Genomic DNA, 26125 nt, shown 5'->3' with positions numbered 1-26125 from the left:
GAAATGGCGGATACGACAAATGACTGCTTACTAACGCAATTTGTCAAGGCACCGACTAGAGGGGAGGCATGCCTTGATTTAGTCTTTTCAAATAATGAAGACAAAATAACTAAAACAGAGGTCAGAGAGCCATTGGCAAACTCAGACCACAACATGGTCTCATTTGAAATATTTTTTAAAAACCCAAAAGTAATGACTAAAGCTAAGGTTTACAATTTTAGAAAAGCAAACTATGAAGGTATGAAACGGAGACTAACAGAAGTAGATTGGAGTAAAATAGAGAAAACATCCACAGAAAAAGGATGGCTGTTTTTTAAAAATGTAGTATTAGAGGCACAAAACAATTACATCCCAAAAGTAGACAAATCTAAATCTAAAACAAAATGGCCAAAATGGTTTAATAGATCAATTAAAAAAAATATTCAGCAAAAAAAGGCACTTTACAGAGCATTTAAAAGGGACCAAAAACAAAGTACACAGAAAGAGTACTTGGAACTGCAAATATAAGTCAAAAAGGAAGTTAGAACGGCCAAGAGAAAGATAGAAATCAATATTACTAAGGGGGCTAAAACCAATTCCAAAATATTTTTCCAATATTATAACAGCAAGAGAACATTCAAAGAGGAGGTTAAATGTCTAAGAGACACAAATAATAGCAAATATATTAAATGATTACTTTTCACAGGTTTTTACAAAGGAGGACACGGACAACATGCCGCACATGTCGACCTGTTCCTATCCAGTTTTAAATAACTTTAGCATAACAGAGGCAGAAGTGTTAAAGGGACTATGAGCTCTTCAAATAAACAAATCCCCTGGGCCGGATGAGATCCTCCCAATAGTACTCAAAGAAATGAAAGAAGTTATTTACAAACCGCTAACCAAGATCATGCAACAGTCTCTTGACACAGGGGTTGTACCGGCAGACTGGAAAATTGCAAACATAATACCGATCCACAAAAAGGGAGACAAAACCGAACCAGGTAACTACAGACCAATAAGCTTGACTTCTATTATATGTAAACTTATGGAAACTATAATAAGATCCAAAATGGAAAATTATCTATATGGTAACAGTATCCTGGGAGACAGTCATGGAGAATTTACTGTACTTAAAGATGTAATCATAACCATACCTCAAGATCTAACACCAGACAAAAAATGGGTTTATTTTTTTCACAAGGAAGCACAAGCAACTGAATTACTAAAGGTTGCTTCTTTTGTTTTCTCAGTTCCTGTCAGTAATGCATTTGCATGTCTTTAGTCATATGGAAGATAAAATGACCAGGATGTCGGTTGCTGTGGTCAAGTCAGAACTTCAACTCCGTTTGAACTCTGGAAAATTATCACGCACTGAATTCAAAACAGAAAGACCTTCTTTGTGCTACAAAACTAAATTACAAATACAAGTGGAAACTGGGATGAGGGATGCACATCATATTACTAAATTATACATTTATTTAGCATATTGTGTTTTTAACCTGATTTTAACATTTTTAACGATTAGCTTTTGCCGCTTATTGTGAGAAGTAATTTCAGAGACAGTATTATTAATAATAACACTGTAACTCCTCACAGTACTATTGCTTCCTTTACATCCCAAAAAGCTTAATCACATTATCAGGCATGTAGAGCTACAGCTAATGGCAGATCATATTTTCTTCATAACTAAAAGACCCTACATTTAGTAAGCTGTATATAGATATATGATATAGCATAGCATAAAAAAGACTTTATCAAAGAAGCGTAAATTTATTTATTTTAGAAAAAGGGTCAACCTGAAGCAAGTCAAGCGACAGCCAGTACATCTGCTTTATAGGTAGGAACTATTGCTGTGAGGCTTGTATGTGGTCAGTTGGATATTGGTTTCATCAAAATATATGATGGTGTATATATATATATATTTTTTTTTTACTTTTTTTTTTTTTTTACAAAATGTTGTCCCGGTTTTTTATAAGTCAGAGGTGGCAACCCTATGGAGATATGATGTCACTGGGCCCCTACTTTAAAATGACTATGTGCGCACATTCAGGACAATGTTCCTACTTAATAGAAAAAGTCCTAGAAAGGTTAAACCCCTACCTGTCTCCAGTGGTTCTTAAACACAATCAGGCAGGTCTCGGGGTCAGCTGTGACAGGGCTGGACTGCGCTGCACTCCGACTGGCCCGATTCCCGGATCCTCGCGGGGTCAGCCGGCTCAGCCAGCTCATCCTGTTTGCCAAGGTCAAGGTTCGGAGGTCAAGGGGAGAGGTACATAGGGGGGTGAAAGGACAGGGTTTTGGGATGGGGTAAAGGGAGGACGGAGGGTGGCAGGAGACTTAAAGGAAACTAAAAGGGAGATTTTGTGGCTTTGTTACCCAATCAGAGAATGCAATCAGCTTCCCTTTCTCAGCCAGCCAATCAGCTTCTTTGGTGAGTGCTGTCATCCAGTCTGTAGCCAATGCCACTCCATGCCCGATATGTAAGAGGATAGACCTGAAAACCAACAGTAGTATGTTAATATAATTAAATACATACATTTACCCTAGAGGCTGAATAAAAATCTGATGTGTCTGTGACTGTCTTAATACTGACTACTGTACACAGATTTTTTTTTTCCCAGCCACAGTTACACACAATGCAGAAGACAATACAATATTTTAATGCCAGTATAAAAAAAAATCTCTGCAAATATTCAATTTCTGTTTGACAGTAGGTTTCTGTGAGAAGTATGCAACAGCAAATTGGGAAACTTGAACAAAGAACAAATCTGGCCATCAAGTGCTACTGTTTTGAGGTTGGCCATGTGAACAAAATACACAAGTTTCTACTGCAGCTGTCTGCAACTCTGCTAAGAGGTGCACAGAGGGTTCTAGGTTAGAGTTCCAGTATTTTACAATCGAGAATAAATAGAGTAGGGTGGGATGTAGGTTTGTTTTTGTTTTGTTTTTTTAAACACAATGTGTAATCAAATGTGATACAACTTTACTAGTACTGCAAGTTCCACGATTTGTCTAATTTCAAATATGTCATCCATAACTATTAAACACTCAATAGTGCTAAATTAAGAAATACTAAAAGAAACATATTATAAATTATGAATGTTTCAGTCACACACATGCCCAATTCTGGAAAAATCTAGAAAATGCTGGATTGTAGGTGAACATTCTTAGAGAGTATAAAAGGGTTAGGCATAGGATGATTGTTGTCATTACCAATGTCAATATGGGAGAAAGTAAAGAGCTAGGCAGAAAATTATTTATTGTCATAAAGCTGGAGAAGGACACAAGAAGATTTCCAAGCATTCGAGCATCCCAATTTCAACTATTGTTTCTATTATCAAGAAGTACAAGACTCATGGTACTGTCACAATGCTTCCTCAGTCTGGAAAAAAAAAGTAGAAGAATTGTGAGGAAGGTTAATAACAATCCGAGATTGACTGCCAAAGATATTCAAAGTGAATTTGCTGCAAGTGGGACTGGGGTTTCCATTTCAACCATAGATCGAGTATTGCATGGTGAAGGTCTCAACGGTTGCAGGCCAAGGAAAAAAACACTTAAGAAAACGTCACAAGGCCAATCATTTAAAGTTTGCAAAACAGCATTTGAATGATGGATATGAGTTCTGGTCAAAGGTTTTGTGGAGCGACGAAACAAAAATGTATCTATTTGGGGGGGAGGAGGGAGGAGCAACGAGGGGATCTTGAGAGAGTTAACCCTTTGTGGAGCGGATAAAATGACTTGACAAAAGACGTTTCAGATTTATCAAAATTATTGGTAGGGACAATTCAACTGTCCCTTGACATTGGTAGGGACATGTCCCTACCATCCCTAGCTAAATTTACGCCGGTGACCAATCGCCTTCAAAATCACACACAGTTAAGTGGCCTCCACCAGTATTAAATTGTAATGATTCACATGATTTCAGGATAAATTCAGCAGTTCCTGTAGGTTCCCTCTGCTGGGTAGTGCATTTCAAAGCAAAGACTCAACCATGAGCACCAAGAAGCTTTCAAAAGAACTCTGGGACAAAGTTGTTGAAAGGCACAGATCAGGGGATGGGTATAAAAAAATATCAAAGGCCTTGATAGCCTTTGGAGCACGGTCAAGACGATTATTAAGAAGTGGAAGGTGTATGGCACCACCAAGACCCTGCCTAGATCAGGTCGTCCCTCCAAACTGGATGACCGAGCAAGAAGGAGACTGATCAGAGAGGCTACCAAGAGGTCAATGGCAACTTTGCAAGAGCTACAGACTTTTATGGCCAAGACTGGTCAAAGTGTGCATGTGACAAGAATATCCCAAGCACTCCACAAATCTGGCCTGTATTTTACTCAAGAAAGACCACCTTGAATCCCGTTTGAAGTATGCAAAAAAACACTCAGGAGATTCTGTAGCCATGTGGCAAAAAGTTTTGTGGTCTGACAAAACTAAAATTGAATTTTTTGGCCTAAATTCAAGGCGCTATGTTTGGCACAAACACAGCGCATCACCCAAAGAACACCATCCCTATTGTGAAGCATGGTGGTGACAGCATCATGTTATGGGGATGTTTCTCATCGGCAGGGACTGGGGTACTTGTCAGGATAGAAGGGAAAATGAATGGAGCGGTGAAGACTTGGGGAAAACCTACTGCCCTCTGCAAGAAAGCTGAAATTGGGACGGAAGTTCACCTTTCAGCATGACAACGACCCAAAGCACACAGCCAAATCTACACTGGAGTTGCTAAGGAACAAAAAGGTAAATGTCCTTGAGTGGCCCAGTCAGAGCCCTGACCTAAATCCAATCGAAAATTTGTGGTATTACTTGAAGATTGCTGTCCACCAGCGCTCCCCAAGGAACTTGACAGAGCTTTAACAGTTTTGTAAAGAATGGTCAAATATTACCAAATCTAGGTGTGCAAAGTTGGTAGAGACCTATCCCAACAGACTCACAGCTGTAATTGCTGCCAACGGTGCTTCCAATTAAGTGGAGACTTTCTATAAGCACTGTATATAAAGTAGTTAAAAACAAATGTAACATGTCAGCTTTTGCGTGTCATTCGGTGCAGCACAGAATCCAGGTTGAGCTGCAGCACTCTTTAAATAATAAAATATTGTAACGACCCCTGGTCTTGAGGCTCAAAGCAGGAAACAGAGACGGGATTCAGGCGCCAACAAAATGACTTTATTAATTAAACAGGGTCCGTTAAACACACCACCACAATTAAACACACCACAAAAACAATAAATCCTTCCTCCTGTCTCTATCCTAAAAACTCGCTCACTTTCTCTCTCGCTCGGGGGGGGGGGGGGGTGGGGGGTGGCAGAGCAAGGGCTGTAGATGACATGGTCCACACCCACCAGCGGCTCACACAACACACACACACACACCCACACTAGCGAAATTAGTGGTATGGTCCATCCCTGGAACAATACAGATAATGTGAAGGCACAGGACCAGACGAAACAAGATAAACAAACGAGACAAAACAAATGTCTTGCTGACCTGAACTGACATTCATGAAAATATATTGTTATTTAATTTTTTTCAACTACTCGAGCAATAAATTAGTGCTGGAGTAATTATAATTATTTTGAGTACTCTAACCCACCCCTAATTAGAATCATTAGAATTTCAGGTGTTCTGTTGATAATTGTTAATTGAATCTTTCAGACGAAGAACCATATATGTGCATTCTGAACAGTTTTGAGATATTCAAATTTTGTTTTGTTTTTTTTAATAAAAAACATATACAGTTTGATATTTGAAATACTAAACAGCAAGCTGTAATAGCGTCCCACATCCACCAAATAGCAAATATGAGAAAGGGATCTCCCTCACAACCACATCAACACATTTTTTTGCCAAAATTGCACATATATTATTCTTCATCTGAACAATTCAGTTATTTAATTATTGTTTACAGATGTTTATGTTTCTTTAATAATAAATACAGGCATTTTCTTTTTAAATGATCTCTGAGTGTTGCTCAGCTTTTTATGTAAACTAAGCCCTATGTATTATTTCTTGACATATGTGTATAGACTGTCAACACCTATTAGTGTTTTAATTAAATTTTAATGTCCAAAACGCTAAATTATTTAATTTATGGTGTTGGTCCTGGAATTAAATGCATGGTTTTTCATTGAATATTTCAGAAATCAACACCATTATGACTAATATTTTACAAGTTCTACAAATGGGTATTTACCTAACTGAGATTCAAAATTTCAATTTGTGGACTGTGGACAAATGGCACATTTGTCTTCCTTGTAAGAAAATAATAATAATAAAAAAGAAACATACGATTATACTGTGAGCTGTATTATGTTTATTTATTTCTTTGTAGGGATCAGCAAAGACCGTGTATCCCCTGTTGTGCAGTACTTTGCACAGCATGCTGCTCCCAGACCAGAGTGCAAAGGTGGAGCACAAAAAGGTGAAGAGTATGAACAGAAAAAGGAGAAGATTGTACTGCATATCTCTTCATTCATGTGCAGGGCCAGTCGTTATGCACGTCGTGAGGCACCAGGGCGGAAACATCTGCCCCATAACCTGAGTGTCAAAAAGATGCATCAGCTCTTCTTCGTGCAAAACAACGACCAAGTCAGCTACTCACGACATTACAGTGTTTTTTGCTACAGATTCAACCTTGGCTTTGGTCATCCTGCCAAAGATATCTGTGCAACATGCATGAGCCATAAGATGCGAATGAAGAACTCCAGCCTGACAGAGGAAGAAAAGCTTATAGAGGCAGCAAACTTCATTTTGCACAGACGAAAAGCCAGAATGTTTTATGACCTCCTCAATGTGGTCAGTGAAACGGTTACAGTATGCTTCGACATGATGCAGAATGTGCCTCTTCCAAAATCACCAATCGGCCAGACATACTATTCAAGACAACTGTACATGTACATACTAGGCACTGTTGTCCACCATGGTAAGTCATCAGGCCAAGGATGACCAACATCTATATGTCTGGCTTGAGCACCAAAACCGAAAGGATCGCAACATGATTGCATCAGCATTGGTACACTGTCTTAGAATGTTCTTCATGGTAAAATCCAACAGGCTGGCACTCTGCGATTGTTTAGTGGTTCGTGCTTTGGACAAAACAAAAATGTTAATGTTGTTGCAATGCTGTTCAACCTCTGTCATCAGTTATTTACAAACGTGAAGACAGACTACATCTTTCCTGTGAGGGGTCACAGTTTTCTTCCAGCTGACAGTATTTGGCAGGATTGAGCAGGATGTCAAAAAATTTGACAATTCTCCTGCCTGATGCGTACTTCCAGCTATTGCAGAAACATGGCCATGTGTACATTTATGGGAAGGACTGGGCCAGCTTTGATTACAAAGCTGCAACAAAGGCCATTGTTAGGGCAAAGCAATCTTTTAAGATCAGTGAGGTGAGGATCCTGGAGGTGGAAGGGAACAAACTTGGATTACAATGGTGAACCGTGTCAGCATGTGATGCTGAAAAGCGAAACAAATTGGGGAATGTTCAATCCTGGCCCCCTCCCTATGGTGACAATTGTCAAGGATGCCAAGAAATCGGACATTGTCAGTCTGTTAAATGCTATTGGTGCTCCAGGTGACGTGAAGGCTTACTACGACCAAGCCTTGGCTGAGACAGACAACAATGTCAGTGCTGACGGTGATGAGGACTGATTCTGATGACTGCTTTTGGATGTGAACTTTCTTGGTCTCACATAGAATAGTCAAAGGCTTGCTGAAATGTTCAGGCAGAACTTTTACAAGAGCGTATGTCATGAATTTACTCTGTGTTGCTATAGTTACTTATTATGCAACCTGGTAGATAGATTGATTATTGTGTATCTGCTTGTTCTGGTGTTGCATAGATGTGAACTAGCTCTCCCTACCAGTTATTTTTTATTGTTACTATATTGTTACATCTTTGTGTGCACTCTCACCATGATTTTCTTTTTAAATTGTATTTATTATTGTACTCCAATATTAACTGAAATGTACAATAAAGATTGATTGTTTGAAGATGTTTGGAAAATAACTGGCATGCTGTTACATTCTGTATTAAAAGAAATTCATATTAATGAATGCTTGATGTGATGGAAACAAAGACATAATAGATGTAGATGTAGACCTGTAAAGCTATTGGTAGAGATATGAATATGTTGCACTTTGAGAAAAAAGGACAGGATCTGGGATATGCTACTAAGACTTTCATTTAGTTAGCGACTGTGGCTAAAGTAACTTAACATTTTTTAGCCACACTGGAAAAACTTAAGCCAAGTAACAAAACTATAAATAATTTATGAACATATTGTTTCTGCAAGACAAAAAGACGTGTATTTTATTTGAAAACATAGATATTTAAATGCCAGACCCTACCCTTTTACAATACAAATAAACAGTCCACTATAACTCCGATTCCCATTTAATAAATGCCAAACTTAGTCCCACGTGAAAGAATATCATTACAGATTTCCTAAATTCTAAATACGTTTGCAGAGATCTTCATGTACTGCATAATCCTTTACATTATTTTGACTGTTTCCACTGCAGAGCGGTAAAGTGAAATTGTGCCAGTAGACAGTGCTATTAGTGTATGTTAATGTTAATGCCTCCCTGACCAACCGCAGATCTAGTTATAGTCCATGAGCCAGGATCCCAAAATTTGCCCATCGGTACCATTCAGGGGGGCGAAGGCTCACTATTATTTTTGGCAAGGTTTGGACCCCTAGAGATGGAAAATAAGTGATGGCAGTGCAGAACTCTTTGCCAAATCTGTTTTATCACCACATTTTCAACTATATCCCTGAATTCACCAGCAGCTGGATCTCTACAATTGTGAAGCAGGGTCTGTATATCAATCTCCTATAAAATCTTTATTGGTTGAAATTAACAGCTAAGATAATCACTTGCATTTACCAGTGCAACACACAGCATTCAATTATTTTCATTGGTTTTCCTATTTGTTTTCATTGTCTATTTTACAGTACCTTAAATTTCTGAAACAGTTGTTTTTACTAAAAACTAAGCTAAAAGTTAATCTAAACATCTTAAATTATTTAATACAATGGTTTCAGTGCCCTTGTATATTGAGTAATGTATCAGGGTCAGTTTAGACCTTTTGTAAATATTCTGGGTGCTGTTGTAACCCCTTCTGTGCTGCGAACATATGTCATATAGTTACACAGTTTAAAAAAAAAAAAGAAAAAGAGCTGGATTGCCACTTTTCACTTAGGGTCGCTCAGAGAGGAGTTATTACATAACATATGGCTTTAATTTCATTATATTACTGTCACAAAGACGGCCGGAGTGGGTGGCGTCAGACCAGAAGCAGGAAGTAAACAGACAGAGATGTGTGGTTTGGTGAAGCTGAGCGAATGCTTTCGCTCAGCATTTAATAAACAGAACAGAAAATAAAAGGTTTGAAACAACAAAACACAGGACACTGCACTCGAGCCAAAACAAAAGGACAAACAAAACGTACTAACACACAAACGGTGGATGCACAGACAAACGAACAAACACGGTGAGTGAAAACACTATTTTTACTATTATTATTCTAACAATTACTACCTCCATCTCCAATCCCGTTCTCCACTCTCGAACACCCAACCCCGACTGAGTGCTACGTGTCTCTATATATACTGTTGTGCTGGGATTCAATTACTAATTAATTATTCACTTGAATCCCAGCACGTGAATTAATTCTGTGCAACCCCGTGCTCACATATTACATTTAACCAGCACGTGAAGTGATTTGTGCTCTCCTCGTGCCTAAATACAAATCTACACTTTTTAAATACACGTGAAACACAGACCCGTTTATATCCCATGTACCAATGACTATACACCAACATTAACACACGCACGCAACACACAACACATAACACACAAATACACACAGGGGCGGGGCGCATTGCCACATATACCTCCCCTTGTGCGCAGCACACATGGCCTCAACGGCCACCTCCCCCCTTAAAAATCCAACAGTCCAGGCCAAAGTCTCGGGCTGGGAAGGGAGGCTTCCAGGGGCCCACAGGTGGCAATGTTGCCAGTAGCCAGGCTGCTACTGGCCATGCTGTCAGCAGACGTGCTAACAGCTCCCAGACTGACTACTTCAGCCGGGGCAGTCCTGGCAGCGGAAAGGCTGCTTGGGGGATGGTCTCCTGACCTCCCCTCTTCTTCGTAGCCGGCAGCTCCCTCTTCCGGGGCTCCGGCCACAGTATCTTCTGCAGCACAAGTGCTGCAGTGGGAGCAGGTCTCCGGACCTCCCCCACGATCTCCGGCAGCGAAACTGCTGCAGTGGGAGCAGGTCTCCTGACCTCCCCCACGATCTCCGGTAGCGAAACTGCTGCTGGGGTTGGTGGTCTCCAGACCTCCTCCCCCTTCTTCGTGGCCGACAGCTCCCCTTTCTGGGGCTCCGGCCACCGTACTCCCCATGGTGTTCTGCTTCTGGCAGTGGCAGAGGCAGAGGCAGCTCCTGCTCCTCTGCTCCTGGAAGTGGCAGAGGCAGCTCCTGCTCCTCTGCTCCTGGAAGTGGCAGAGGCAACTCCTGCTCCTCTGCTCCTGCCGGTGTAGGTGGCGGAGGCAGAGGCAGCTCCGGCTGCTCTGCTCCTGCCGGTGTAGGTGGCGGAGGCAGAGGCAGCTCCGGCTGCTCTGCTCCTGCTGGTGAAGGTGGGAGCAGCGTGTAGTCTCCTGCCGATGGAGGTGGGGGCAGCGTGTAGTCTCCCCCTTTTCCAGGGGACTGGTGCTGCTCTGCCTCTCTTGCAGGGAACTGGTGCGGCTCCGCTCCTATTGCAGGGGACTGGTGCGGCTCTGCCTCTGAAGGGAAAACCAGCAGGCATTCTTCCTCTGCTGGTTGTGCTGGGGAAACCAGCAGGCATTCTTCCTCTGCTGGTTGTGCTGGGGAAAACAGCAGGCATTCTTCCTCTGCTGGTTGTGCTGGGGAAACCAGCAGGCATTCTTCCTCTGCTGGTTGTGCTGGGGAAACCAGCAGGCATTCTTCCTCTGCTGGTTGGGCTGGGGAAACCAGCAGGCATTCTTCCTCTGCTGGTTGTGCTGGGGAAACCAGCAGGCATTCTTCCTCTGCTGGTTGTGCTGGGGAAACCAGCAGGCATTCTTCCTCTGCTGGTTGGGCTGGGGAAACCAGCAGGCATTCTTCCTCTGCTGGTTGTGCTGGGGAAACTAGCAGGCATTCTTCCTCTGCTGGTTGTGCTGGGGAAACCAGCAGGCATTCTTCCTCTGCTGGTTGTGATGGGGAAACCAGCAGGCATTCTTCCTCTGCTGGTGAAGGTGGGAACAGCTGCCTCTCAGGCTTCGGATTCCCGCGGTCCCCCCATCTGGGCGCTGGACGCTCGGGGTCCCCCCGTCTGGGCGCTGGACGCTCGCGGTCCCCCCGTCTGGGCGCTAGTTCCTCCTCTTCATACTGGGTGGGGCATATGGCTAACGTGTGTCCATAAGCCCCACAGCCAGGGCATAACTCTGCCGCGAGGTTCTTTAAAAAAACCTCCCAGCCATCATCCCCGACCTCCTCCCTTTTGGGCTGTGGACGCCCCGTCTCCTCCCTTTTGGGCTGTGGACGTTCGGGCTCCTCCCACTCAGGCGTAGGAAGTTCGGGCTCCTCCCGCTTGGGTTGTGGACGCTCTGGCTCCTCCCGCTTGGGCTGTGGACGCCCCGGCTCCTCCCGCTTGGGCTGTGGACGCCCCGACTCCTCCCGCTTGGGCTGTGGATGCCCCGACTCCTCCCACTCAGGCGTAGGAAGTTCAGGCTCCTCCCGCTTGGGCTGTGGACGCTCAGGCTCCTCCCGCTTGGGCTGTGGACGCTCAGGCTCCTCCCGCTTGGGCTGTGGACGCTCAGGCTCCTCCCGCTTGGGCTGTGGACGCTCAGGCTCCTCCCGCTCAGGTACTGGAGAGGGCAGCGACTGCTCCTCTCCCTCTTGCTCACTGGAAGGCATCCCTCCCATGTCTGCAGCTAGGTACCCCAGCACCACCATGGTGAGGTCACGAACGGATGCCGGGTTGTGCTGTTGCTCCCAGTCCTCCCATCGTTTCCCATCTCGCATCTGCAGCGCGTGAATAACCCAGGGGAGGTCACTGGCGAAGTTCCCCTCGGGGTGCACCAGCCAGTCCCATATTTCCCGGGACGGTGGGGAACCCGGTGGCAGTGGGGTGGCTACTGCCCCGTTGTGGCTGTCCTCCTCCCAGCCCGGCATGCAGGATGAGGGCTGCAGCTGTTGTTGCTGCTGCTGCTGCTTCCTGCAGCTCTTTCTTCCCATCCTCACTTTACTATTGTGACAGGAATGGCTGAGGGTCTGACGTCACGGCAGAAGGGACAACAAAAACAAAAAGGTATTGTGCAGTGGCGCGGGCGCCGTTTTATTTAAAGCAACCAAAAATAAAATAAATATTTCAAACAGAAAACACTCGCTCACAGAGCAAAATAAAAGGTTAAACAAAAACAAATCACGAACACAAAATCCAAAATAAATAAACCATACAGGTCAGGCTGGGCAGTCGCTGTCACTGTTCCTGTATGCTATGATTTAGTTTTGTTTTTAAATAAACCTTCTCTCGCTCTCCGTCTCTCTGCTCGCGCACTCCTCTCTATCACCCACCCTGAACTAGAGAGCTGCAGGCTTTTATATCATGGCCGAGGGGTTTAACTAATTAGTAAATCATCCTATTACCCCTCGGCCACAATCTGCACGGGTTTATTAATTATTACTCCTGGCAGAGGACGAGCACCACGTGTCACAAAGACGTCCGGAGTGGGTGGCGTCAGACCAGAAGCAGGAAGTAAACAGACAGAGATGTGTGGTTTGGTGAAGCTGAGCGAATGCTTTCGCTCAGCATTTAATAAACAGAACAGAAAATAAAAGGTTTGAAACAACAAAACACAGGACACGGCACTCGAGCCAAAACAAAAGGACAAACAAAACGTACTAACACACAAACGGTGGATGCACAGACAAACGAACAAACACGGTGAGTGAAAACACTATTTTTACTATTATTATTCTAACAATTACTACCTCCGTCTCCAATCCCGTTCTCCACTCTCGAACACCCAACCCCGACTGAGTGCTACGTGTCTCTATATATACTGTTGTGCTGGGATTCAATTACTAATTAATTATTCACTTGAATCCCAGCACGTGAATTAATTCTGTGCAACCCCGTGCTCACATATTACATTTAACCAGCACGTGAAGTGATTTGTGCTCTCCTCGTGCCTAAATACAAATCTACACTTTTTAAATACACGTGAAACACAGACCCGTTTATATCCCGTGTACCAATGACTATACACCAACATTAACACACGCACGCAACACACATCACATAACACACAAATACACACAGGGGCGGGGAGCATTGCCACAATTACACGATTAAAATATCTTTCATGCTACTTTCATGTTAAATGTAATTTGCAGCCTATTTGAACACAATTGGTGGCTATCTTACCTATGCGTAACTTTTCTTTTCCTTTCAATGCAGAAAGATAATAAAACGTTTCCTTTGATTAGTAGGTATTTTATTGACCAGAGTTTCATGATATTAGCTTTTACTTAACATCTCATATTTTTTATATGCCTTGTTTTATTGATTTGGTTCTTACCTGTACAATGATTGATGTAGTACCTCTCAGAGAGCCGATTATCTAGCTTTACACAGCATAAATCTAGATTTTTGACCTTCGGAAATTGCTGGTTCTTTGCAGTATTTCGACTCAATATTGTTTATTTTTATTCACAAATATATAGCAAAATACCAAGATTACAAAGTAAACCTATGCTAGGTATTTGCCTGCCTACTATGCCCAGATGACAATGCTTCCAGTGGAACACCCTGAGGTGCACCAGAGCTTCATGGATGGATACTTTTCTGTTCAGCTCTCTAGCAACAATCCATTTGGACACATTCCTGTTGACCAAACCACTGAGGTCACAGTAAATAAAGACACACAGACTCCAGGTGGTATAGGAAGGTTTAAACCAGGTGCTGTGAAGAGATATTACATCACAGCTGAATACAGAAGGGCCTTCTTGGGTCAGATGGGAGATATGGTGCAGAACAAATCAGATCTTCACCATGAACAGCTACACAAATCAATAATTGAAAAAGATGAAGATGCAGTGTCAGCAGTGGTGAGTCTACTTCAAAGCTGGATCAACCCCTTTGCTGTGAAACAGGATCGCATTATTATCTCCAAAGCAAAAGCAGCTTCTCAGGAAATAGCCTCTGATCTGATGAAGGCATATGAAATAGGAGAGCAAAGTTATGCTGACTTCAGAACTGAGAGACTTGAGGGCAACCCGCTGATGAAGAAATTCCATGACTCCATGAAAATGAACAAGCTGAAAACCTTCAGCAATATGTGCAAGAAGGAGGTGAAGAGCAATGGGAGGGCAATAATTCTAAAAGCAGACAGGGCACTCTTTGGTCACATCATTGTGATGGCACAGAGCCGGAACCTTCAGATGGCAGATGTACTCTCCCATCCTCTGGGGCCTTTGCCATGGACATTGGCAACCCCAAAAGGGCTCCTTCGAAAGACCAACAAAGCTTCTTTAGCCACATGCTTGCAGAAGAATGTAGCACCAGCTGAATCTTGTTAAAAGGGTGAGAGGTGATCAAGCCAATTTTGGTGAAGTGGCCATGGCTGTGCTATCCATGGCTCTGAGGGAGGGAAACAGGAGTCAAAGGATTGATGTGGTGTTTGACACATACCAAGAAACATCCATAAAGAACAGTGAAAGAACAGTTAGAGGAGAAGAGCCTGAAGGCAAATGCTGCAAGATCAGATCTGAAGGTAGTCAGGAGGTGCCTGATCTCAATCAATCAATCTTTATTTTATATAGCACCTTTCGTAGTGGACCACCATCACAAAGCGCTTTACAAGATAGTGAGGAACAACGCATCATATATTAAATACAGTGAAATACAGGGCATAGTACATTAAATACAACATAAAAAAACAATGCAAACACATTAAATATAGGCATAATACATTAAATAAAAGGCTAGAATGTGAATTCTAAACACTGTGGATGTGTGTGTGTTAAGCAGAATCACACAGATAAGATGGAGTAAAAAACCTGAAATAGCAATTTAGACAACAGCGAATAACAGATACCAGGCTTAGAGAGCATTAAAAGCAAGAGAGAACAAGTGGGTCTTGAGAATTGATTTGAAGCGAGCGATTGTGGGAGCTGCACGCACTAAAGCTGGGAGAGAGTTCCAGAGACTCGGGGGCCATGAAGCTAAAAGAGCGCTCTCCAAGCGTGGCGTGCTTTTGTTTGGGTATAACCAGCAGGCCTGAGTCAGAGGTCCTCAGCTTGCGTGCAGGGACATAGTGTGTCAGCAGCTTGGAGAGATACTCTGGACCTGTTTGATGGAGGGCCTTGTAGGCAAGCAGGAGAATTTTGAAAGTAATCCTGAACTTCACAGATAGCCAATGCAGTTGGGCAAGACAGAGGGTAATGTGATCATGTTTTTTACATCTGGTATGGATCCTAGCAGTGGCATTTTGAACCAGCTGCAGTCTGTTTGTGGAGCATGACGGAAGACCACTGTAGAGAGAGTTGCAGTAGTCAATTCGAGAGGAGATGGATGCATTACAAAGTATCTCTGCATCCGGGGGGGAAAGGTAGGGAGGGATCTTTGAGATGTTTCACAGGTTGTAGAAGGAGGATTTGACTACAGAGGAGATTTGGGCATCAAAGGAGAGGTTACTATCCAAAAGTAGACTAAGGTTTCGTACAGTGGGGGAAGGCAGCAGCAGACAGTTTCCGAGGTTCAAAGCAGCAATATTGAGATTCTTGAGTTTTCGATCCTACTAGAAGTTGTTGAGATTTGTTGGTATTGAGCTGAAGAAAACTGGCAGACATCCAGGCCTCAATGTCTTGGATTCAAGCTGAGAGCTGAACCATGGCAGAGGGACATCCAGGGTCTAGTTTTAGGTAGAGCTGGGTGTCATCTGCATAGGAGTGAAATATGAGGCTATGTTGGCGGAATAGGTGACCCAAGGGAAGCATGTAGATGTTGAAGAGAAGAGGCTTGAGAACAGATCCTTGGGGGACACCGCACGTAACCGGGTTTGCGTCACCACTGGTTCCATCATAGAAAACAGACTGCATGCGTCTAGATAGGTAAGAGGACAGCCAGGAGAGACAGGTTCCAGAGATCCCAGCATACTTCTGAAGGCGGTCAAGAAGAATGCTATGATCTATGGTATCAAAAGCAGTAGTTAGGTCAAGGAGGACAAGGACAGAGGGAGCAACAGCATCAACATTGAGCAGAAGATAATTTACAATACGGAGCAGAGCAATTTCGGCACTTTGATGTGGCCGGAAGCCAGACTGCAGAGATTCAAGATTGTTATCTGTGAATGTTTTGTCAGCTGGCTGGATACAGCCCTATCAAGAGTTTTGGAGAGAAAAGGAAAATTGGATATGGGACAGAAGTTGGATAAGACAGCTGGGACAACAATCCTTTTTGTGAACAGTGTGCAATATGGTGTGAAACTTTCACTGATTCATAAACATAAACTCACCCCTGATTGATTCCCTGCTTTAAGCGGGGTTTAGTATTATTGTTATTATTGTTATTATTATTGTTATTATTATTAAGAAGAAGTATTATTATTATTTTTATTATTATTATTATTAGTTGAGAAATTGTAAGATTAGCATTTAACACTAGCGCCGCCATAGCTGCTTTTTGAACGGCTTTTGCAATTCAAATTTAAATATCTCCACATATGTGAATATCTCGTGCATGTCCGTTCTTAAGTGTTACTAAATATTTGAATTAAATACCCATACAGTGTTTCAGCTGCAGAATCATAAAAATGAATAAGTTATAAGCACTTGCATCTTCAACCGCCAGGCCCACAGTTTATGCGGCATATTGAAATCAATACAATATAGCCGATAATTTAGTCTGGGCTTTGTAATAAAATCAACATTGTTGTGAACTAACATATTATAGTCATGCTGAGTGCTTGAAACACTGATCAGTCATTCTACACATCATATATTATTATTATTTACACTACATTTCTCAGGCAGATTGACTGTGCCACCCTGAGTGTGACGGTGCAAAAAACAAACCAAAAAAAGTGCGTATTCTAAGCTCTGCAGAGATCAGTGACCATCGGGACTGATGCTAAATGAAAGCCAGAGACATTTTACAACGCAACAAAGTACGGTGTGGATATAATGGATCAAATGACAGGGCTGTTCTCTGTCAAAAGTGGTACTCGCAGGTGGCCTGTGTCTGTTTTTTATAATGTTTTGGACCTGGCAGCCATCAACGCTTTGATTTTGTACAAGGAGTGCACCGGCAACACAATCACCCGGAGGGACTTCATTTTGCAGCTAGCCCTGGAGCTACGGCAGAAACATCTTGATAAGAGACACAAAACCCGGCTGGCAAATGCCACTCAACCTTTAGCCAGCGCTGTGTCCTCTGGCACACGGAATAAAAGACAATGCCAGGTTGCTAAATGCAGTAAAAACAGAACTTTGATGTCTGCGCCCATTGTGAAAAGGCAAGACTGTGGCAAATGCACTTGTACAGTTGAAAAGCGTGTTTTCCACATAGATAGTACTTAGAAAGCTGTAATAGAACTTTGAACAGACAGCCTTTGAACTAGGTTTCACTCAAAGCGCTTTCACGTTGCATAAGTTATGTTATATTTTTGTTTTACGCTATTTTTATAACTATGTTTTATAATTGTATATGTGCATACAGCTTTCTACACCTGTTTACACAAGTTTATTGTGTAAAGTTTATTTTACTAGTTTTTCATGTTTATGTACGCTTTTTGAAAAAAATAAGAAAAAAGTTTAATTTTCAATGTAAATACAGTAGTTTCTGTCTGAAAATGTTATGTATGATGTTCATAAATAAAAATATTAAATTGTATCCGATTGTTTGTTTTTCATATCGAAGCCGTTTTAAAATGGAGCCGCACATTTTGCAGGTGCGGCGGTTGTATGTAGTGGTTCTAGTGTTAGTTTTCAAAATGATTATTATTATTATTACTATTACTAGAATTACAGTATTATTCAAACGTCCTCCTACAGTGCTTTTTGTTTAGTTTTTTTTTTCTTTGGTCCTGCAGCTAAGAATGTAAATCTTAAGTGTGCGTATGAAAATACAGCGCTGACAAACAAAACGAAAATACAAAGTATTTATTTAAAAAATACTTTTTTTTTCTAAATGTGTTAAATTGGGTAAGTGTGTGCAGGTGAAGGTAATACAGCAGAAGAAACAGACAACAATATCCACGTGCAAGGGTGTTAATTGTTATTTGTCCACAGCCTGATGGCAAACAACTGTAAACAATAATGATGTAAAGTGATACAGCGACGTGTATCACTTTATTTCTAATAACCCGTAACAAAAAGTACCGTCCTTAATGCACGCACTCGCAACACAAAACACATACAGTTATTTTAGTGAGTGAATTAGTGCTTGTGGTGCAAATTACAGTTCTTCGTGACAACAAGGGAAGCACTGGTGTCTGGGTTTGACAGCTCCGGATTGTGTTAGTAGTCTAAATAACAAAGTTTTTATTTGACAAACAAACAAACACAACACTCACGTTTTCTCACAGGTTCCTCCTTCTAGGTTGTTTCCAACCACTTACAAAGGAACAGATCACTTTACTATGCCGCCTATTTATACCCTCCCTCATGACCCTTTGGTTAATGAGCGCATCCGCTCTTCCAATCTGTGGATGCCATGCTATTTCCCGTCCGGGTCATTGAGTTCGGGTACAGTAGCTCCACCCCTTTCCTATATGGCCGACTTCCACCTAACCTTGGTGTGACAGGACTGAAAGGAGTCCCTGTCGTAATTTGCCCTCCCGACCACTGGCAGCGCTGTGTAGGGTTGGCCGTGATTGGGTCAGTAGGCTGAACTCTGACCATACAGGAAGTTCCGGGTCGGGCGGCCATCTTGGCCCAAGGTGGAACCATGCGGCCGTCAGGTCCCATCATTGCAATCGGCTGTGCTGTTCTTGTCAATTGGCTGACGTGGGGCAGCTTGCTGATTGCAGGGGTGGGACTTGGCAGTATTTAAGCAGTATTGTTTTGCCATTCGGCCTCCCTGTCCTGAACTGAAAACATGTGCTGTGCTTTTGTTGTTTTGTTTTCATCCAACTGCTGTAAGTCACAGAAAATTTAAACTTTGGTGGATTACCGCAGTGAGGAAGACCCAGGACAAGCCATTAACCCGTGGAAGGGAGCCAAGAGGCGGTGAGAGGAAATCCACTGCAGTAGCACGGAGAAACCCAGTGTTTTCTTTGATTTTTGGAACCGTGACGTTTTTGTTTACTCTTTTTATATGAAACCTGAGTTTACCATTGCTGGTATTCCAGGTGGTTTTCTTGTTTATTTTTTGCAATACTGGACTGTTCTATTTTCATTGTTTGCTAAAATAAAATCCTGCCCCGATACCATTGATGGTATAGGGCTCCAAGGACTAAACATAATTTCCGGCTCCTGTGTGCTGTTATTTCTGGTCATTCCCTAAAGCTCCACCCACTACCCTCCCACAAGGTGGTGTTAGAAGTGGGATGAGCATGGACCGGCACACCCTGCAAGCCGTCCTGGAGGATCAGGAGAGACACTGTGACGGTGTAGTGCGTCGTCGGGAAGAACGGGATGCTCAGAGGGATGCTGAGCATTCAGCCCACATGACTGCGATGGCTGACAAGATGGCGGCCATGTGTCTGGCCATTCAGAACCTGGTAGTGGCCCAGGCCCAAGCCCAGGTCCCGGCCGCAGCAGCTGGACCAGCGCCGACGCCCAAAAGATGACCCAGAAGCCTTCCTGACCACGTTTGAGCGGGTGGCTACAGTGTCAGGGTGGCCAGTCGGATGTTGGGTGGCACAACTCGCCCCCTGTCTGACTGGTGAGGTGCAGGCAGCATATCGGGCCCTCAGGTGCCTCAATATCACCCCGGAAACGCATTGCCGGTGTTTCTGGACCTACAAGCGGCCGGAGGGAACCCAGCCCCGCATTGCGGGCCAGCAACTCTGGGACCATCTGACCCGCTGGCTGCGTCCCACTGAACAGACCACTCAACAAATCATGGAGTCTGTGGGGGTCGACCAGTTTCTGGAGGTGTGGGAACCGGAGACTCGAGCCTGGGTCGCTCGCCACAGTCCCGAGAAGATGGACAAGGCCGTCGAGCTGGCGGAGGCCTTCGAGGACGCACTGCTTCGGGTAGACCCCAGTCCAGCCCCAGCGGTCCCAGTGAAGCATCGACCTTCGCCAGCGCACCCAAAGACTGCAGTGAGGCCTTCAATTTTCCCCGTCCCTTTGAGTGGAGACCGAGGTTAGCTCCCAGCTGGGCCAGAGAGAATCCCTGGACCCCCCTAGTGGTGGACCAAGGGACAAGCAGCCATTTCCCACAGCGCCACCTTCCCCTACCTGCTTCCGGTGCCACGAGGTGGGACACATTGTGAGATTCTGTCCCGCTGCGATGGAGTGTGACCTTGCGATGTCCGGCCGCAGAGGGTGGTGAGTATAGGGGAAGGGGTCGGGAGGGGCCTTGCATTATTAATATGAGCACCCACGCATTAGTGGACTCAGGGTGTAGTCACACTATAATTCGGTCTGTTCTCTTGGAGGGTACGCAACAGGGGTCTGTGATCATCTTGTGTATTCATGGAGAAACAAAGGCGTATCCTACCACTAAAGTTAGAATGACTGTGGAAAGTCGGACGTGCCACGTAGTCGTGGCCATCGCTAAAAAGGTGCCATACCCAGTAATTTTGGATCAAGACTGGCCTTACTATATGGAAGTTAAGGTCAATGCAGCTCGGCCACCTATTGTAGAAGGGGTGGTCGCAACGGGGGATCCAATTGGCTGGATCTTCCCCTTGCAGGCCGACATATTTACTGCCAGGTTCCGGCCCCGTAAAACTAAAAGAGAGCGGAGGGCCGAGAAACTTGAGGGGGCATTAATGAGACAAGGCTGGGGATTGGTGGGAGAATCTGCTTTGCCTGTCAAACGAACACAGAAGGGGGTGGGTGTCCAGTGTGACCAGCGGGAGCGGGTTACTGAGATCCCTAGAGCAGAAGCTACTGAGGCCCCGCTCGGCATACCGCAATTCTGGGACCGGGTGTGGACCTAGAGTGGGAGCAAAGTAACGACCCCACTCAGGTGCACATCCAGGGGCGGGTTCGGTCTGTTGAGGGGAAGGAAGTTGAAGGCTGCGGGCCGCTTACATTTACTCACTTCATCGTGATGGGGCATTTGCTGTATAGGGTATCCCAAGCCCCGGGCACAGGACAGCCTGTAACCCAATTATTGGTTCCGGGGTCTTTCCGCCGGGAGGTCATGCGGTTGGCACATGATATTCCTTTTTCTGGCCACCTGGGGCGGAAAAAGACCTTGGAACGAATACTGGCCCGGTTTTATTGGATGGGACTCCACGTGGATGTGAGGAAATATGTAGCGGAGTGTCCCGATTGCCAGAGAGTAGTGCCGGGACGGGTTCGCCCGGCCCCACTGCCCCTGGTTTGTACTCCCTTTGATCGCATAGCAATGGACATAGTGGGCCCAGTGCATCCCGCCGACTCTGGATATACACACATTCTAGTAATGGTGGATTATGCTACTCGATATCCAGAGGCGGTGCCACTGCGCTCCACTAGTGCCGTCGCCATTGCTAAAGAACTAGTTAAGATTATTGCTAGAGTAGGGGTGCCCAAAGAGATTCTGACGGATCAGGGAACCAACTTCATGTCCGATACCCTCAAAGAAGTGTACAAAATTTTGAAAATCCGTCCCATCAGGACCTCTGTCTACCATCCGCAGACAGATGGCCTGGTGGAAAGGTTTAATCAGACCCTGAAGCAGATGCTGAGGCGATTTGTGAACCAGGAACAAAAACATTGGGCAAAACTCCTCCCCTTCCTGATGTTCGCAGTGAGAGAGGTGCCACAGAGTTCAACAGGGTTCTCCCCGTTTGAGCTGCTGTATGAGAGACAACCCTGAGGCATTCTCGATCTCGTGCGAGAAGGGTGGGAGGACCAAACTTCTACTTCTAAAAATGTAGTCAAATACATACTACTGCTACAAGATCACTTAGAATTAGTCGGTCGTTTGGCTCAAGAGAACCTGCGCAATGCTCAGCATTAGCAGCAACAGCAGTACAATCAAAAAGCAAGAATTCTGACTTTTCGACCTGGAGATAAGGTACTGCTGCTCCTTCCCACAGCCGAATCTAAGTTGTTTGCCAAGTGGCAGGGGCCTTATGAGGTGGTTCGAGCTATTGGGAGAGTCAATTATGAAATCAGGCAGCACGACCATCGAAAACCACTCCAAATTTATCATGTAAATTTGTTAAAACCTTGGAGAGACAGAGAAGCCCTGTTTATTGCTAATGATAGCCCCGAGGAGGATTTTGGTCCTGAGGCGGCGCCACCTGGTCAAACAACTGAGATTTCGATGGGGAAACAGTTACTTCCCCGTCAGAAACAGGAGCTGGGCCAATTAATTGAGGAATTCAGTGATGTTTTTCTGAGTTGCCCGGTAGAATTGACATTAACATGCCATCATTACTCAGCTAGGTGTTCAGGTGCATCAGAGGCCTTACCGGATCCCGGAAAGTCGGCGGGGTGTAATGCGCTGGGAAGTGGCCAGTATGCTCGAGCTGGGAGTAGTGCAGCCTTCCCAGAGCGAGTGGTGTAGTCCCGTGGTAATGGTACCTAAGAAGGACGGCTCCACTCGTTTCTGTGTGGACTTTAGAAAGGTGAACGCTATCTCCAAGTTCGATGCGTACCCCATGCCCCGAATGGATGAACTCCTTGACAGACTGGGTAAGGCGAGGTTCTTGTCCACTCTGGACCTGACAAAGGGATATTGGCAGATCCCGTTAACACCCAGCTCCAAGGAGAAAACTGCATTTGCTACCCCGGATGTCTTGTTTCATTTCAAGACCATGTCCTTCGGGTTGCATGGGGCCCCAGCTACCTTCCAGAGACTGATGGACAAGGTGTTATGTCCCCATCATCAGTATGCGACAGCGTATATTGATGACGTGGTTATTTTTAGCTCTACCTAGAAGGAGTGACTTGATAGATTAGCGGCTGTCCTGCAGTCTCTGAGGGAGGCGGGGCTAACAGTCAACCTAGGCAAATGCGCGTTTGGCAAACAAGAGACCCAATATCTTGGCTTTATCACGGGTAATGGTCGGGTGAAACCAGTGGCTTCCAAGGTCCAGGCTTTGGTGGACACTCCGGTCCTGCGAACCAAGGCTCAAGTGAGGTCACTTTTGGAGCTGGCAGGCCATTAACTCAGTTTTATCCCTGAGTTTTCCACCATTGTTTGCCCCTTGATTGACCTCACTAAGAAGAGCGCCCCAAACGCTGTAAAATGGTCAGATGAGCGTTTGACACGATAAAGCGGATACTTTGCCAAGCCCCTGCACTAGTGTCACCAGATTTCGATAGGGAATTCATCCTCCAGACAGACGCCTCAGATGTCGGTCTGGGGGCAGTTTTGTCCCAGGAGATTGATGGGGTAGAACACCCTGTGCTACACATTAACAGGAAAATGGCTCAGAGGGAGCGCAACTACTCAGTTATTGAGAAGGAGTGCCTGGCCATTAAATGGGCCACAAACTCTCTTCGATATTATCTCCTGGGGCGGTCCTTCACTCTTGTCACAGATCACGCTCCTCTTAAGTGGCTAAATACGATGAGGGACACGAACGCCCGGATTACTCGGTGGAGTCTGGCGCTGCAACCCTTTAACTTCACTGTTAAACATCGTTCGGGTAAGGAGCATCAAAATGCTGATGTTTTTTTCAAGGGAGGTGGGGCATTTAGGGGAGTTAGGGTTGGCCGAGTGTGCCTACAGCTCCACTCTGGGGGGGGATGTGTGACAGGATTGAAAGGAGTCCCTGTCGTAATTTGCCCTCCCGACCACCGGCAGCGCTGTGTAGGGTTGGCCGTGATTGGGTCAGGAGGCTGAACTCTGACCATCTGATGGTCGGACTCTGGCGATCTGATTCAAACATTCAAAATCCTAAAAGGTATAGACAATGTCGACCCAGGGGACTTCTTTGACCTGAAAAAAGAAACAAGGACCAGGGGTCACAAATGGAGATTAGATAAAGGGGCATTCAGAACAGAAAATAGGAGGCACTTTTTTACACAGAGAATTGTGAGGGTCTGGAACCAACTCCCCAGTAATGTTGTTGAAGCTGACACCCTGGGATCCTTCAAGAAGCTGCTTGATGAGATTCTGGGATCAATAAGCTACTAACAACCAAACAAGCAAGATGGGCTGAATGGCCTCCTCTCGTTTGTAAACTTTCTTCTGTTCTTATAAAGGAAGTTCTGGGTCGGGCGGCCATCTTAGCCCAAGGTGCTTTAGGGAAGGACCAGAAATGACAGCACACAGGAGCCGGAAATTATGTTTAATCCATCATTGCAATCGGCTGTGCTGTTCTTGTCAATTGGCTGACGTGGGGCAGCTTGCTGATTGCAGGGGTGGGACTTGGCAGTATTTAAGCAGTATTGTTTTGCCATTCGGCCTCCCTGTCCTGAACTGAAAACATGTGCTGTGCTTTTGTTATTTTGTTTTCATCCAACTGCTGTAAGTCACAGAAAATTTAAACTTTGGTGGATTACTGCAGTGAGGAAGACGCAGGACAAGCCATTAACCCGTGGAAGGGAGCCAAGAGGCGGTGAGAGGAAACCCACTGCAGTAGCACAGAGAAACCCAGTGCTTGCTTTCTTTTTTTGTAACCATGACGTTTTTGTTTACTCTTTTTATTTGAAACCTGAGTTTACCATTGCTGGTATTCCAAGTGGTTTTCTTGTTTATTTTCTGCAATGCTGTACTGTTCTATTTTCATTGTTTGCTAAAATAAAATCCTACCCCGGTACAGGGCTCCAAGGACTAAACATAATTTCCGGCTCCTGTGTGCTGTCATTTCTGGTCCTTCCCTAAAGCTCCACCCACTACCCTCCCACACCTGGGAATAAACTGTTATGCCATTTAGTACAGGGCACTCTGTTCCCTTTACACAGCACCCTCGCAGGTCAGGAGGGAGAGCTAACATCGAGAATCATTCGATCGCTCAGAGTGGAGCCGAAGAAACACTCAGCTAAATCTGCTTTTCCCATTATACCCCCCTCCCGGGAAAAATAATCTGCATTTTGGTGGTCTTTCCCCGCACGGTGTACCATGTGGTACCACAGAGTTATCCGGACATTGCTGTCCTTCATTGTGCTTAACCACTTGAGTGGGGCGTGGTCAGTGACAAGATCAAATGAACGTCCCAGCAGGTAGTATCTTAAAGAGTGAGTGGCCCATTTAATGGCCAAACACTCCCTTTTGACCACGGAGTAGTTGCGCTCCCGGGGGAGCATTTTTCTACTGATATAAAGGACAGGATGTTCTACTCCGTCTACCGTTTGGGACAAGACTGCACCCAAACTGACATCATTGGTGTGGAGAACGAATCTCTTAGTGATGTCTGGAGTGATGAGAGTGGGGGCCTGGCAGATTCTCTGCTTAACAAAATCAAACGTCCCCTGATATTCTACTGACCACTTAATTAAATTTTGTGCGCTCTTTCTGGTGAGGTCAACTAAGGGATTGACCACTGTGGCATACTCGGGGATAAATCTTTGGTAATAACCGGCTAAATAACCCCAGTAGAGACATCACCGGAGCCTTGATTTTGGGGATTGCCACATCCACCAAAGCCTGGACCTGGGTGACAACGGGTTTCACTCTTCCATTCCCTATTATAAATCCCAAATATTGTGTCTCTGTCTTGGCAAACGCACATTTTCTCAAGTTAGCTGTCAGCTGGGCTACACTTAGAGACTGAAGGATGGCCATGATCCTAGCCAAATGCTCTCGCCAGGTGGAGCTGTAAATAACCACATCGTCAATATACGCTGCCGCATATTCACAATGTGGATGTAAAACCTGTTCCATCAGTCTCTGAAAGGCAGCGGGCGCACCATGAAGCCCAAATGGCATGGTTGTGAAATGAAACTGCCCTTCTGGTGTTGAAAATGCAATTTTCTCTCTAGAACTGCGGGTTAACAGGATCTGCCAGTATCCCTTCGTCAGGTCCAAAGTGGAGATAAACCTAGCAGTCCCCAGTCTATCTAGAGGCTTGT

General features: G+C 44.7%; 1 protein-coding gene across 3 annotated transcripts in view; it reads right to left on the bottom strand.

The window, feature by feature from the left end:
- The window catches only part of LOC117407410 (FHF complex subunit HOOK-interacting protein 1B-like), a 98609-nt gene that overhangs the window by 60514 nt on the left and 11970 nt on the right, over window positions 1-26125 (bottom strand). For 2 of the 3 annotated variants that reach the window (XM_034012406.3, XM_059028756.1), the window contains one exon: window positions 2083-2476. In XM_034012406.3, the coding sequence (XP_033868297.3) occupies window positions 2083-2211 (129 nt within the window). In that variant the 5' untranslated portion in view covers window positions 2212-2476. The remainder of the gene's footprint in view (window positions 1-2082; window positions 2477-26125) is intronic. The other variant, XM_034922997.2, reaches the window with a different exon arrangement.

The sequence above is a fragment of the Acipenser ruthenus genome, chromosome 8 (assembly GCF_902713425.1).
Source record: "Acipenser ruthenus chromosome 8, fAciRut3.2 maternal haplotype, whole genome shotgun sequence".
NCBI lineage: Eukaryota > Metazoa > Chordata > Actinopteri > Acipenseriformes > Acipenseridae > Acipenser > Acipenser ruthenus.
Note: the sequence above shows the minus strand (reverse complement) of the source record. Positions and strands in the feature narration are given on the sequence as shown.